We start from the raw sequence: 15,339 nt of genomic DNA on the forward strand, positions 1-15,339 counted from the left end.
CGAAAACAGGTTTTTAAAAGTGTCTGCAAATGTATTAAATTAAAACATACCTTATTTACATAAATATTCAGACCCTTTGCTATGAGACTCGGAATTGAGCTCAGGTGCATCCTGTTTCCATTGATCATCCTTGAGATGTTTCTACAACTTGATTGGAGTCCACCTGTGGTAAATTCAATTGATTGGACATAATTTGGAAAGGCACACACCTGTTTAAGGTCCCACAGTTGACATTGCATGTCAGCAAAAACCAAGCCATCAGGTCGAAAGAATTGTCCGTAGAGCACCGAGACAGGATTGTGTCGAGGCACAGATCTGGTGAAGGGTACTAAAAAATGTCTGCAGCATTGAAGGTCCCCAAAAACACAGTGGCCTCCATCATCATCATTATTATTATTCCTAGAGCTGGCTTTCCGGCCAAACTGAGCAATCGGGGGAGAAGGGCCTTGGTCAGGGAGGTGACCAAGAACCCGATGTTCACTCTGACAGAGCTCCAGACTTCCTCTGTGGAGATGGGAGAACCTTCCAGAAGGACAACCATCTCTGCAGCACTCCACCAGTCAGGCCTTTATGGTAGAGTGGCCAGATGGTAGCCACTCCTCAGTAAAAGGCACAGCCTGCTTGGAGTTTGCCAGAAGGCACCTAAAGGATTCTCAGACCATGAGAAACAAGATTCTCTGGTCTGATGAAACCAAGATGTGACACTTGGCATTCAGGCCAAAGAGTTCAGTCTGGAGGAAACCTGGCATCCCTACGGTGAAGCATGGTGGTGGCAGAATCACGCTGTGGGGATGTTTTTCAGTGGCAGGGATTGGGAGACTAGTCAGGATCAAGGGAAAGATGAACGGAGCAAAGTACAGAGAGATATTTTATGAAAACCTGCTCAGGACCTCAGACTGGGGAGAAGGTTTACATTCCAACAGGACAATGACCATAAGCACACAGCCAAGACAATGCAGGAGTGGCTTTGAGACAAGTCTCTGAATGTCCTCGAGTGGCCCAGCCAGAGCCCGGACAAACATCTCTGGAGAGACCTGAAAATAGCTGTGCAGCAACCCTCCCCATCCAACCTGACGAAGCTTGAGAGGATCTGCAGAGAAGAATGGGAGAAACTCCCCAAATACAGGTGTGCCAAGCTTGTAGCATCATACCCAAGAAGACTTGAGGCTGTAATCGCTGCCAAAGGCGCTTCAACAATGTACTGAGTAAAGGGTCTGAATACTTATGTAAATGTAACATTTTTTTATTAGTTATACATTTGCAAACATTTCTAAACCTGTTTTTGCTTTGTCATTGTGGGGTTTTGTGTGTAGCTTGAGGGGGGGGGGGGGATTGAATCAATTTTAGAACAAAGCTGTAACGTAACAAACTGTGGAAAAATTCAAGGGGTCTGAGTCATTTCAGAATGCACTGTATGTGGTTATAACAGTCTATTTCCACTTCTGACTTGAGGAATGATTAAGGACGTACAGTAGGACATGACAAGATGTGCCTTGGAATTCATGGAGAACTCTGGGACTAGTATGCATCCTGCAGGTTTTAAATGAATAATAATTCTGTAAATTGCATTGAAATAAATGAAAGCTATGACAGATTAACATCTTTACAGAGCAAATAGTGTCTTTTTTAGTTAATTCCATTCAGCACAACTGCATTGTAGAATCAGACTTTTACCTGGGATGTTTTCTACCATCTGCGACATTGTCAATGCGTCATTCAATGAAGGTGTCATTTATTATAGGACAAAGGACAATGCATTCTGACACTGGACAGTTTCCATCAACACTTTGGTTAAAACTGCTTATGCAATATTGATGTTCTTAAGTTTAGTTTTTTTGTGGCATATTTTAATTCATGTACTTCAGAAAAGAACATGATAAGTGATCGATATGCCCATGGGGTTAATAATAAAAAGGTTTGATTGGGAAATTAAATCTTGTTATGCTACTATTGTTCGACAGTTTCAGAGCAGACACTTCAAACCGCAACTGTTACATTCAGATCACAGAATTTTGTAATAAAATGTAAAAAAAAAATACAAATCAGAGATGAGCTGAAGAATGTAAATACTTCACATAAAAAAAGACACCACAAACCATTAGGAAAGATATGTCTTCTGTGAACCTGCACACCATTTTGTGAGAAAGTCCCAAAAGCTGGTTTGTGAATGCTAAAGTCCATGCTGATCCACACTATATAACTCAGCCACTCTGGGAGGAAAATGGAAGTTGAATAAAATAACTTTCTTTATCGTCAAAAACCGACCCGTCAGAACCCGCCTACTCCTTCAGGGCGCTTGGTGTGTTTCTACTTCATTATCAAATAACAGGTTTCAGCGTTAAAGTATTGCTTCAAGTCCATACTGGTATAAGGTGAAAACCTTGGCCTGTACGCATAAAGCATATCAAAGTAGGAGTGCTGATCTAGGCTCCGTTTTGCCTACTAAATCAGAATGAATAGGATGAGGGACCTTATTCTAGATCAGCAGTCTTACTCTGAGCTGCTTTGTCAATACGGACCATTGTCAGGTTTGTTCTGAGTCAGGTCTGAGGTGGGTGGTGGTGTGTCTCACGACTGGTTGAACTGGTCATCTCCCTGACGTACCAGTCTGGTAGGAAGGAGTACTGAGAGTCTCTGTGGATGGAGTAGGTGACGTCTCGGTGTGGATCCCATGAGAACAGGTGCACCAACCTGACAGAAATAAATAACATAGTTAACTAGAGTCAGAATGTTTCTAGGGAAACTCTTGACTGTATGCAATAGCAAGTTCTCTTAAGCTTTTTTTAATGGTAGCAGAAAGTAAAGGTTATGAGCACTGTAATAAAATAAGTACTTTAAAAGAATCTTAACCATATCAAGCATCACCTTGGATCGTCTTCTGTGACCACACTCTTCACGAAGGACAGGAATTCACAGCAGAAGTTCATGCAGACAGTTGGCTTCCAGCAGTTGGTTTCATTCTGTATGAGAGAAGAGACAACCTCTTAGGACAAACAAGCACGCACATTGTTTTTAAACTCACAAAATAGGCATCCTATATTACACAGACCTACTGGGTTTCTGGTAGAAAAATGTGTATGTTCTTTTTCAGAAGAAAATACAACTGTAATCGTACCTTGATAAGCTGAGATATCTTGGAGATGTGGTAAGTCTCCACAGACACAACCACTCCGTCATGATCACGGAAACCAGCTACGATTCGCGGTACCCCAGGAAGAAAGGACTGGGCCCACCACTTTAGTAGTTTAAACCTGGAAGGAGAACATACACAAGAGAAACATTTTAACTCTCTTGGGAAAATGTTCAAACTGAAGATGTGAGGAGCTAGCCTTGGTTCCAGTTTCATTCTGTGTATATTCATCAGCAAAATGTGTCTTTACCAGACAGTGACAACAGAACTGGTTACTGGGCAATTCCATGGTAATGGAATTACGCTGAGACTCAGATTTTTCACTTTAAAATGTATGTCTAACAAAAAACATTTAAAAGTTTAACAAACCATACAACTCTATGCACAGAGACTAATTTTAACAATTTACACTGAGAATTTTACAAATACAGGAAGAACTGTGCAGATATAAAGTTTGGTAACAGAATAAAACTGAAGGAGATTTTACCGTAATTCTGTTACCAAACTTTGCACCTGCACAATTTTTCAAGTAAATGTTTTTTTTTATTGTGTAAATTGTTCAACATAGTCAGTGTGCATAGAGTTGTATGGATTGTTAAACTTTTAAATGTTTTTTTTTATTGTGTAAATTGTTCAACATAGTCAGTGTGCATAGAGTTGTATGGATTGTTAAACTTTTAAATGTTTTTTTTTATTGTGTAAATTGTTCAACATAGTCAGTGTGCATAGAGTTGTATGGATTGTTAAACTTTTAAATGTTTTTTTTTATTGTGTAAATTGTTCAACATAGTCAGTGTGCATAGAGTTGTATGGATTGTTAAACTTTGAAATCAATGGCTTTTGTTTGGCATACAGTTTAAAGAAAAATGTGAGTCTCAGCAAATTCCGTTAACATGGAATTGCCCAACTGCAGATATCCAGAGATATAAGATTTGGATATGCAGATGTCCAATCCGTCTCCATAATAGGGGGCTAGTGCAGAGCGTATCTGTGGATAGTTTACCTGTGGAAGTTGCTGCGTTGTTTGGGGGTGGAGATTTCCAGTGAGGTCTTCATCTCGATGTAGTTGGCTGGAGGAGACGGGGCCTTGGGGTCTTTGTCCCGACAGTCCACCTCGCCAGAGAACAGCAGTCTGTGCTCGGCTAGCCGGGTCTGGACTACAGTGCAGAAGGCCTCGTTGGTGTTTACAACCCCACCTGGATCTGGAAGACTCTGGGCATCATCTGAAAGAAGGTTACAGACATTTCAAAACAATTCATTCATTCATTCATTCATTCATTACAATTCACCAATTTTGACTATTTTGTGTATGTCCATTACATGAAATCCAAATAAAAATCCATTTAAATTACAGGTTGTAATGCAACAAAATAGGAAAAATGCAGAGGGGGATAAATACTTTTGCAAGGTACTGTAACAACTCAGTGCGTACAGCAAAAGAGGAATACAAGAAGCGATCCTCTACCTGCACAGGTGTACTGTTCAAATTTGTATCCCCAGTACATCATCTCCTCGTGCCTCTCAGTGCGGTTCTCCCGGTCCCGGCGTGCAGCCTCCGTCTCCACCTCACTGATGTACAGTGTCCCCCCCATCCTGGTCACAGCCAGCAGCCAGCCCTCCCGGGTCTCATAAGGCGTGGTCAACAGCTTGGTTAGGTGGCCGCGCCATGTCACAATGTCTACACCTAATGCACTGGTAGGAGAGGTTGATCAAATAATACATGTCTGTCATAACACACAGGAACACACAGTCATTCCTTGTGACTAGGAATCACAGAATTGACTGAGGATATTGTGTGTGTGTATATTGAATATTGTGTCCATCACAACTGATCCCATTCTGAAATGTTTATGGCCTTGATGACTGACAATTAGTGGGCCTATATCTGTATAACTAGACAGAAAGGTGTTGCTACTGATGAATAATGTATCAATCAAAATAACATCTCTTAAACTGACACTAGTGGTGCTTACCATGGGGAAGAAGAAGCAGCTGTGTCCTTCGACTGCAGCTTGGACCTGTTTGCCAGGATCCATCTGAGGATGTGGTCCAGTTTCTCCTTCACCCTGTCGTCCCTCTTGACGAAGCGGCCCCTGTACCCGTCCCTCAAGTCGAAGTTAGGACAACTCTTCTCCGGCTCCACGTAGTAACGCAGCTGCCGGGCATCATTGAAAAACCTGCGCTCAGAGTCCAGGGAGAAATGTCCCACCTCCACAGGCTGTTTGTATAAGGGGAAGTCTCTCTCGTACAGCTGTCGTTGTATGCTCAGGCTCTGGGTTGGGGGGCTAGATGGGGGTGTTGAAGGGCCAGCCGGGTGATGGTTCTGACCAGGTCTGAAGCGCTTGTGTTGGAAATGGCCTCTCCCACTGTCATCCATGTCTCTCTTGAATGTTGACTGGTGGTTGTCGTGGTGATTGGAGTTTGGATGTTGGGGTCTGTGGTGGGACTGGTGGCGTTGGTCCATGGTGATCTAGGAAGAGACAAATATATCTAGTTAATAATCATTCAAATAACAATCTAATAGTCAGTGTCTGACTCAATCTCTTCCAATCTTTCCTTTTTGTATACTACTCCTAATTAAAAGCCCAAAGCAGTCCAAATGTGACTTTCCTGTGTTTTTTTAATATATTTTTTTACATATTGCCACACTTTGAAGTGTGTGAAATTAAAAAATGATAATGCCCTTTTAGCTGTTTTAATTGCCTGAAATGTCAGTCAATTTAGGTGGGATGGAGTTTTAGCCTGCCTGGTGTAGATTAACTAATAGACCAATAAAAAAAGGGAGTTCCAAACCTGGAGAAAAACAGAGAGGTTGGCTTAGATTGCTGACAGGAGGAAGGATGGCGGAAGCGGACACACTGATGTGGATTGGGAATCTAATGGCGGTAGAATTAAGGACAATTTGAATATAGTCCAAAATAATGGAAAATGGAGCAAGATAGGGCTGAGAATGACCCTTCGTATCTTGTACGAGTACGGTTTGTTAATGACGAGCAGCTGATCGGATTACTAATCTTGAAGAATCCATTTGATACAGTCAAGTCCATAAATATTTGGACATTGACCAAGGTATTATTGTTATTTTAGCTGTCTACCACAGCATAGTGGAGTTTAAATTAAATAATGAATATGAGCTTTCATTTGAGGGTATTTACATCTAAAGCGGGTGAACGGTGTAGGAATTACAGCACTTTTTATATGTGGTCCCCCCCTTTTTAAAGGACCAAAAGTAATTGGACAATTGGCTGCTCAGTTGTTCCATGGCAAGGTGTGTGCTTTTCCTCATTAGTTAATTTACAAGTAAGCAGATAAAAGGTTTAGAGTTTATTTCAAGAGTGTCATTTGCATTTGGAATCTATTGCTGTTAACCCTCAATATGAAGTCCAAAGAGCTGTCACTGCCAGTGAAGCAAGCCATCCTTAGGCTGAAAAATCAAAACAAACCCATCGGAGAGATAGCGAAAATATTAGGTGTGGCCGAATCAACTATTTGGTACATTCTTTAAAAAAGAAAGAACGCACTGGTGAGCTCAGGAACACCAAAAGGCCAGAAAAATTACGGAAAACAACTGTGGTGGATGACAGAATAATTATTTCCCTGGTGAAGAAAAAACCCTTCACAACAGTTGGCCAGATCAAGAACACCCTCCAGGAGGTAGGCATATCTGTGTCAGAGTCAACAATCAAGAGAACACCCTCCAGGAGGTAGGCATATCTGTGTCAGAGTCAACAATCAAGAGAACACCCTCCAGGAGGTAGGCATATCTGTGTCAGAGTCAACAATCAAGAGAACACCCTCCAGGAGGTAGGCATATCTGTGTCAGAGTCAACAATCAAGAGAACACCCTCCAGGAGGTAGGCATATCTGTGTCAGAGTCAACAATCAAGAGAACACCAGAGTAAATACAGATGGTTTACCACAAGATGTAAAACCATCTGGAAGACCAGATTACAGTTTGCCAAACAACATCTAAAAAAGCCTGTACAGTTATGGAACATCCTATGGACAGATGAGACAAAAAATCAACTTGCACCAGAATGATGGCAAGAGAAGAGCATGGAGAAGGGAAGGAACTGCTCATGATTTGAAGCATACCACCTCATCTGTGAAGCATGGTGAAGGCAGTGTTATGGCGTGGGCATGTATGGCTGCCAATGGAACTGGTTCCCCTGTATTTATTGATAATATGACTGCTGACAAAAGCAGCAGGATGAATTCTGAAGTGTTTAGGGCTATATTATCTGCTCAGATTCGGCCAAATGCCTCAAAACCATTGGATGGTGCTTCACAGTGCAGATGGACAATGACCCAAAGCATACTGAAGAAGCAACCAAATACTTTTTTAAGGCAAAGAAGTGGAATGTTCTGCAATGGCCAAGTCAATCACCTGACCTGATTCCAATTGAGCATGCATTTCACTTGCTGAAGGCAAAACGCCTCAAGAACAAGCAGGAACTGAAGATAGCTGCAGTAAAGGCCTGGCAGAGCATCACCAGGAAAGAAACCCAGCATCTGGTTATGTCTATGTGTTCCAGACTTCAGGCAGTCATTTGCGACCAAGTATTAAAACTCACAATTTAATTTATTATTGTTAGTTTGTCCAATTACTTTTGAGCCCCTAAAATTGGGGGGGACCACATAAAAGTGCTGTAATTCCTACACTGTTCACACGATTTGGATGTAAATACCCTCAAATTAAATCTGAAAGTCTGCACTTTTCCTTTCAAATCCTTTGTGTTGGCATACAGAGCCAAAATGAAAATGACTTGGTCAATGCCCAAATATTTATGAACCTGACTATATCCGAACTGGTGGAGAGTGCTGGGTAAAGTGAAGGCTGTGATGATCACGAGAGGCGGGCTTGTTTAGATTTTTTTGTACTTCTGCTGATCAGAAGGAACGTGTGTTGCGTCTCACCCAAGTTGATAAGTTTGACATGTTGTGTGTGTCTCTTAGAACAGGGGTAATATCTGGCGTCTCGTCGGAAGTCGATGCACGTCGGATGAATTGTGTGGTGAATGATGAAAGGGTGAAGAGTCTATCTGTTCTTTTGTGGAGTCTCTCCCTACTCAAGTGCAGTTGTGGTATATAAACTACAGAGTCAGAGTATTTATCACAAGAACAATACAGTGTGATCACTGTAAAGCTTTTGGACATGTTTCAAGTGTTTTCAGAAGGGAGAAGACGAGATGTCCAAGTTGTGTAAAAAAATAATGTTATGTGTTTTAAAAGTGATGAAAATGTTGCAATTGTTGTAGGAACCACGAAGCCAGGTCTTTGGAATGCCCGACAAGGAAGAAAGAGAATGAGGTGGCCAAAGTCAGGGCTGTCCAGAGCATTTCATATGCAGCAGCTGTTAAAAGGGTTGAGTGTTTGAATGGTGCTCGTCGCCATGGTGGTGGATAGGCCTTCACTGCAGGTTGCAGCGGTTGACTTTCACCAGCAGGACCCAAATATTTAGAAGGTTAAGAAGGTGGACTTGTGGCCTTTATAGCTATGGTGATTAATGGTACTGCCATGGTGGAGAGAAAGTCCAGGAAAATAGATATCATTGTGGATGCGGCAGGGCGGTTCCTGGGATTGAAACATTTCTCAGCGGAGGATGGAGTATTGTCACAAGCCGTACCACCCTCTCAGGCCCTAGAGCCTGTGAAGGGAGATAGTGAGATTTGAAGGAAGGACGACCAACAATGCAGTTTAAAAATATGGATAAGAATAAGAAATAAGGCCTCCCGGGTGGCGCAGTGGTTAAGGGCGCTGTACTGCAGCGCCAGCTGTGCCACCAGAGACTCTGATGCAAATAGTCTGGGTAGCCATTTGATTAGTTGTTCAGGAGTCTTATGGCTTGGGGGTGAAAGCTGTTTTGAAGCCTCTTGGACCTAGACTTGGCTCTCCGGTACCGCTTGCCGTGCGGTAGCAGAGAGAATGGTCTATGACTAGGGTGGCTGGAGTCAGACAATTTTTTGGGCCTTCCTTTGACACCGCCTGGTATAGAGGTCCTGGATGGCAGGAATCTTGGCCCCAGTGATGTACTGGGACATTCGCACTACCCTCTGTAGTGCCTTGCGGTCGTAGGCCGAGCAGTTGACATACCAGGCAGTGATGCTCTCGATGGTGCAGCAGTAGAACGTTTTGAGGATCTGATAACCCATGCCAAATATTTTCAGCCTCCTGAGGGGGAATAGGTTTTGTTGTGCCCTCATCACGACTGTCTTGGTGTGCTTGGACCATGTTAGTTTGTTGGTGATGTGGTCACCAAGTAACTTGAAGCTCTCAACCTGCTCCACTACAGCCCCGTCAATGAGAATGAGGGCGTGCTTGCTCCTGTAGTCCACAATCATCTCCTTTGTCTTGATCACGTTGAGGTAGAGATTGTTGTCCTGTCACCACACGGCCAGGTCTCTGACCTCCTCCCTATAGGCTGTCTCGTTGTTGTCGGTGATCAGGCCTAGCACCGTTGTGTCATCAGCAAACTTAATGATGGTGTTGGAGTCGTGCCTGGCCTGGCCAAGTTTTGTTTTGTTTTTGTCAATGTACTATTTTTATTTGGGTGGATTAAGTTAGTTTTCGATGTCATGTATGGTTTTGGTGTTTTCAACCCATCCAGTTGGTGGCGGCAAAACACCTTTCGGTGTTCTAGTCTGCCATAAAACCCACAGAAGAAGAAGAAGTTCCAAACATCTCTGCCAAGAGGTTGGTTTTCCCCTCCCCACTCCTAGCAAAATTCTTGTTTGAGAAATTGCTCTTTGGTAATAAGCTATTTTAGTTTCTTTTTGATTTGAATTCAAAACAATCCCTGTAATGTACTTGATTGTTACCCAGAAATGATTTGATATTGAGACTTTTTTAAATTAAAAAAATACAAATAATGTCTGCATTGGACCGTTAACTGATCTGGAAGAACAGGATGGATAGATGGAGAGACAGAATGGGTCAATCACATTGCTTCTTCCTATTTATTAATGGAGACTGCAGTCTTTCTAGAAAATGTTTAGACATCGCTCTCCTTTGGGATGCAAACCACAGAAGTAGGCTGGCTAGCTAACTAGCGACTAACATACAGTATGCAGCAATAACAGACACCGGACCCAAACCTTCGGCTTCTGCCACTGCTGTCTCGTATGACTGGCTGAAAGCACGCGTAACTAAATTAGGTAGTTATGTGGACTAGATAGGTAATATCACTGTATTGGTTATTACATAAATACTGTAATATGTTACATCAGACGTAATAACAGATAAAACATTTTTTTAAAAAAATACACTACCCTCCAGTCAATGTAACTTCAGCATTGCAAATGCATGGCTAGCAGTCTAGCGAGCTAGTTAGCTAGCTAACAGTAAATGCACAATGGTATTAACTTAGTAGCGGTTTCCTTCAACACAAACTGCATGCATGATACATTATGTTATGCATGCTACTTTCTATGTTTTGATCAAGCAAAGCAGATGCAACTCATTTTGCAAAATGTGAATTTACTCACCACCGTCTTATTAGCTAGCTAGCTAACGTTACTTCTGTTTTGCAGGATGTGTAACAGTTGATCCTGACGGATAGGTGGCGGTATGTTTCGGAGTCGGGTGCTGTCTTGTCATTCTGACAGAATCATTTTGTCCGGGGTATGTTTAAACGATTGGCAAATCTTGTTTGACCAAGAGTTGCTACAGCAATGCTTACTTTAAGTCAGGTATGGACATTCATTTTATTGTTAGTAAATATACTTATGGAAAACAAACCAATATTTTGTAATTAGTACCGTTATTATACAGTTTACCGTAGTAGACAAATGGCTAGAAGCTCGTTTATTTTAACGTTAGCATGCTGCTGTCTGTCTTCATAATAACAACTAGCTACTGTAGCTAGCCACTAATGTTAGCACTCCACAACGATTGTTAATGTTAATTGTTAATGTTTTCATGCCTCTCAGTTATGAACCGAAAACGGGCCCTTATATCAGACACGTTTAAAGTGAACAAACGAAGAGTTGGCAATGAGAAGCAGTTTGGAGCTGTCAACAATGGAGAAGGTGCCTTTCCTCAAACTTAAATGTAGCTATCTAGCTAAATGTGTCAGTGTTTGACTTGTTGTCCGTCTCCTTTCTTGTCCCTTTCTTTCCCCAGCGGGACCACTGGACGTCAAAGCCACCCTGCAGGACCTTATGACATTATTCCCACGCAAACTCTTCAATGACGCCCTTCCACAAATTGTCCTAAAACACCAACTCTACAGCATACACAATGATAGGACCCAAGTGGACAGGCAGCTTGTAAGCCCAATGAATATTGCTGGAGCAGTGTTCTTCAATCCTGGTGGTCTCAATCAAATGTGTTATTTTTTTATTTTTTATTTAACTTTTATTTAACTAGGCAAGTCAGTTAAGAACACAGTCTTATTTACAATGACGGCCTACACCGGCCAAACCCGGATGACACTGTACTGGGCACTAACAAAAACCTCCACACTTTGGTCTCCAGGACTGGGTTTGAAGAACACTACTAGTCCTGGAGAAATATTCAAATGTGTTTTATTTTTATTTTATTTTATTTCACCTTTATTTAACCAGGTAGGCTAGTTGAGAACAAGTTCTCATTTGCAACTGCGACCTGGCCAAGATAAAGCATAGCAGTATGAGCAGACAACACAGAGTTACACATGGAGTAAACAATTAACAAGTCAATAACACAGTAGAAAACAAAGGGGGAGTCTATATACAATGTGTGCAAAAGGCATGAGGTAGGCGAATAATTACAATTTTGCAGATTAACACTGGAGTGATACATGATCAGATGGTCATGTACTGGTAGAGATATTGGTGTGCAAAAGAGCAGAAAAATAAATAAATAAAAACAGTATGGGGATGAGGTAGGTGAAAATGGGTGGGCTATTTACCAATAGACTATGTACAGCTGCAGCGATCGGTTAGCTGCTCAGATAGCAGATGTTTGAAGTTGGTGAGGGAGATAAAAGTCTCCAACTTCAGCGATTTTTGCAATTCGTTCCAGTCACAGGCAGCAGAGTACTGGAACGAAAGGCGGCCAAATGAGGTGTTGGCTTTAGGGATGATCAGTGAGATACACCTGCTGGAGCGCGTGCTACGGATGGGTGTTGCCATCGTGACCAGTGAGCTGAGATAAGTTGGAGCTTTACCTAGCATGGACTTGTAGATGACCTGGAGCCAGTGGGTCTGGCGACGAATATGTAGCGAGGGCCAGCCGACTAGCGCATACAAGTCGCAGTGGTGGGTGGTATAAGGTGCTTTAGTGACAAAACGGATGGCACTGTGATAGACTGCATCCAGTTTGCTGAGTAGAGTGTTGGAAGCCATTTTGTAGATGACATCGCCGAAGTCGAGGATCGGTAGGATAGTCAGTTTTACTAGGGTAAGCTTGGCGGCGTGAGTGAAGGAGGCTTTGTTGCGGAATAGAAAGCCGACTCTTGATTTGATTTTCGATTGGAGATGTTTGATATGAGTCTGGAAGGAGAGTTTGCAGTCTAGCCAGACACCTAGGTACTTATAGATGTCCACATATTCTAGGTCGGAACCATCCAGGGTGGTGATGCTAGGCGGGCATGCGGGTGCAGGCAGCGATCGGTTGAAAAGCATGCATTTGGTTTTACTAGCGTTTAAGAGCAGTCGGAGGCCACGGAAGGAGTGTTGTATGGCATTGAAGCTTGTTTGGAGGTTAGATAGCACAGTGTCCAATGACGGGCCGAAAGTATATAGAATGGTGTCGTCTGCGTAGAGGTGGATCAGGGAATCGCCTGCAGCAAGAGCAACATCATTGATGTATACAGAGAAAAGAGTCGGCCCGAGAATTGAACCCTGTGGCACCCCCATAGAGACTGCCAGAGGACCGGACAGCATGCCCTCCGATTTGACACACTGAACTCTGTCTGCAAAGTAATTGGTGAACCAGGCAAGGCAGTCATCCGAAAAACCGAGGCTACTGAGTCTGCCGATAAGAATATGGTGATTGACAGAGTCGAAAGCCTTGGCAAGGTCGATGAAGACGGCTGCACAGTACTGTCTTTTATCGATGGCGGTTATGATATCGTTTAGTACCTTGAGTGTGGCTGAGGTGCACCCGTGACCGGCTCGGAAACCAGATTGCACAGCGGAGAAGGTACAGTGGGATTCGAGATGGTCAATGACCTGTTTGTTGACTTGGCTTTCGAAGACCTTAGATAGGCAGGGCAGGATGGATATAGGTCTGTAACAGTTTGGGTCCAGGGTGTCTCCCCCTTTGAAGAGGGGGATGACTGCGGCAGCTTTCCAATCCTTGGGGATCTCAGACGATATGAAAGAGAGGTTGAACAGGCTGGTAATAGGGGTTGCAACAATGGTGGCGGATAGTTTCAGAAATAGAGGGTCCAGTTGTGTTGTCAATTTAGACCATTGCCTTGGTTGATCCATCTGTTAATGTCCAACATCTTCATTTTCATCATCTCTTTGTTAGAGTGACTTGAGGGAACAGGGGGAGCTGTTGATGTTCCAGCTGGGCTTTGATGCTGAGGCCTTTGGGTTGGTGTTCGCTGCAGACTACAAGGCTAAAGTCCTGGCTGGGGAGGAGGGGAGAGGGACACGGGGCACAGTGGATAAATTCCTGGAGAAAGTGCTGCCCTCCTGCAATGACCTGAGCTTCAACAAAGACAAAATGCTGAAGGAGTTTCTCTTCACAGACTCAGAGATAACGTATGAGGGAAATTGCTTTTTTATTTATTAATCTTGGTCTCTTCATGTATTGAAAGTCTTTGTTTGAATGCGTTTGTACTGTAGCTTGTTTCCCAGACACAGATTAAGCCTAGTCCTGGACTTAAAGGCTATGTCAATGGAGATTCTCTATTATACATGATTTTTAGTCCTGGTCTAGGCTTGATCTCTGTCCAAGAAACCGGCACTGTGTGTGAGATTTTTTTTTAAATGTTTGAGAGGGTGGTCATCTATGCTGCATCTTATCCTTTTCATGTATCTGAAAGTCTCTGCTTGGATGCATTTGCTCCATTGTAAATGAGTCACTAATAACTTGTGCTATTTCCCACCCCCACCCAGGCAACTGGTGAAGTCGGGGGTTCTGACTGTGAGGGACGCTGGCAGCTGGTGGCTCTCCATCCCCAACTCTGGCAGATTCACCAAGTACCTAATACAGGGTCAGCTACCAAACAAAGAAGTAATTAGCACTACTTTGCTAATGGAGTGTTGACTGTTTACTATCTTCCTCCCCCTGACCCAGGTCGTAAAGCTGTGCTGGGCATGGTTAAGAAGTCCAAATATAATGAAGTCTTAAAGGCAGAACTGGAGGAGAGGCAGACCAACTCACAGGTTAAATTCCAGATCAAGTACCACATCCATGACATCATTGGTGCAGAGCTAGTAGAATGGTGAGACTGGTTTTCATGTCAGTAGGACCAAGAGTTTTCCCTGAACATCATTACACACACACACCACTTATGCTGCTGCCATATTGTTTACTATAATGATCTGTCCTGCTACCAGTCACTTTCTCCTAATCCCTGCCTACATGTACATATCTACCTCAACTAATCAGGTATCCCTGCAACATTGTAAGTCTGGGACTGACCCTGTATACAGCTTACATGTTATTTTTTCTCCTGGCAGAGTTGTACTCTTTTGATATTGACTGAATACTGGGAAGGGCTTGCAAGTGAAGCATGTTACTGTACTTGTGCACGTGACAACTTGGAACTTGACTCCTGGGCGTAGCCATCAACTATTCTTGTCGACTGACGTGTATCTAATACAATTGGTCATGTTGTACCCACATTACCAGCTCTTTTCTTTTTAGTATACCCACAACTTCAGGAACATTGTTACGGTGTGTGGACTACTGAACCCAACTGACTGAATGGATACAACAACCTGTTTCATGGATGAAACCCTTAAAGCAACTGAACATGACGAGAGGCCATGTTACACCAACGAATCTGGTTAATCATTTATTGCCTTGTTTTTCTGCCAAATAGGTGAAATGCCAATGGTGTAAAATAAAGCCTTTTCTGGTTTGTAAATCGTTTAAGGTTCCTTGTTGACTGTCCTTGTTTTAAGACAATTGCAACGTGTGGACCCTACAACCAGCTATACTTATGCTCAGAGTCCTCAAAGGAGGAAGTACAATAGCACGTCAGTCCTTAAGAAAAAGCTTAAACACTAATTGCGAAACTAACTACTGTAAATATGAATTCCTCAATT

The 15,339-nt window shown here is 42.8% G+C and overlaps 2 protein-coding genes across 5 annotated transcripts; one reads left to right on the forward strand and one right to left on the reverse strand.

The window, feature by feature from the left end:
* Positions 1-1,715: 1,715 nt before the first annotated feature.
* LOC110486791 (decapping and exoribonuclease protein) lies at positions 1,716-10,747 on the reverse strand. Its single transcript, XM_021558610.2, has 7 exons — positions 10,615-10,747; positions 5,104-5,600; positions 4,596-4,822; positions 4,134-4,353; positions 3,116-3,251; positions 2,866-2,960; positions 1,716-2,691 (listed from the first exon to the last, which is right to left on the reverse strand). The coding sequence occupies exons 2-7, from the start codon at positions 5,592-5,594 to the stop codon at positions 2,541-2,543; spliced, it is 1,320 nt and encodes a 439-aa protein (XP_021414285.1). The 5' UTR covers positions 5,595-5,600; positions 10,615-10,747; the 3' UTR covers positions 1,716-2,540.
* Positions 9,800-15,170, forward strand: LOC110486793 (serine/threonine-protein kinase 19). 4 transcript variants are annotated; one of them, XM_036941510.1, is made up of 8 exons: positions 9,800-9,823; positions 10,660-10,750; positions 11,059-11,157; positions 11,252-11,397; positions 13,589-13,824; positions 14,182-14,279; positions 14,363-14,510; positions 14,936-15,170. In XM_036941510.1, the coding sequence occupies exons 3-8, from the start codon at positions 11,061-11,063 to the stop codon at positions 14,979-14,981; spliced, it is 771 nt and encodes a 256-aa protein (XP_036797405.1). In that variant the 5' UTR covers positions 9,800-9,823; positions 10,660-10,750; positions 11,059-11,060; the 3' UTR covers positions 14,982-15,170. The 4 variants fall into 4 exon arrangements, with proteins under 4 accessions (XP_036797405.1, XP_036797404.1, XP_036797406.1 ...); XM_036941509.1 differs by lacking the exon at positions 9,800-9,823 and adding an exon at positions 10,289-10,305; XM_036941511.1 differs by lacking the exon at positions 9,800-9,823 and having other exon boundaries at positions 10,663-10,818; positions 14,749-15,170.
* Positions 15,171-15,339: the final 169 nt, after the last annotated feature.

Source organism: Oncorhynchus mykiss, chromosome 13, assembly GCF_013265735.2.
Source record: "Oncorhynchus mykiss isolate Arlee chromosome 13, USDA_OmykA_1.1, whole genome shotgun sequence".
In the NCBI taxonomy this organism is placed as follows: Eukaryota; Metazoa; Chordata; class Actinopteri; order Salmoniformes; family Salmonidae; genus Oncorhynchus; species Oncorhynchus mykiss.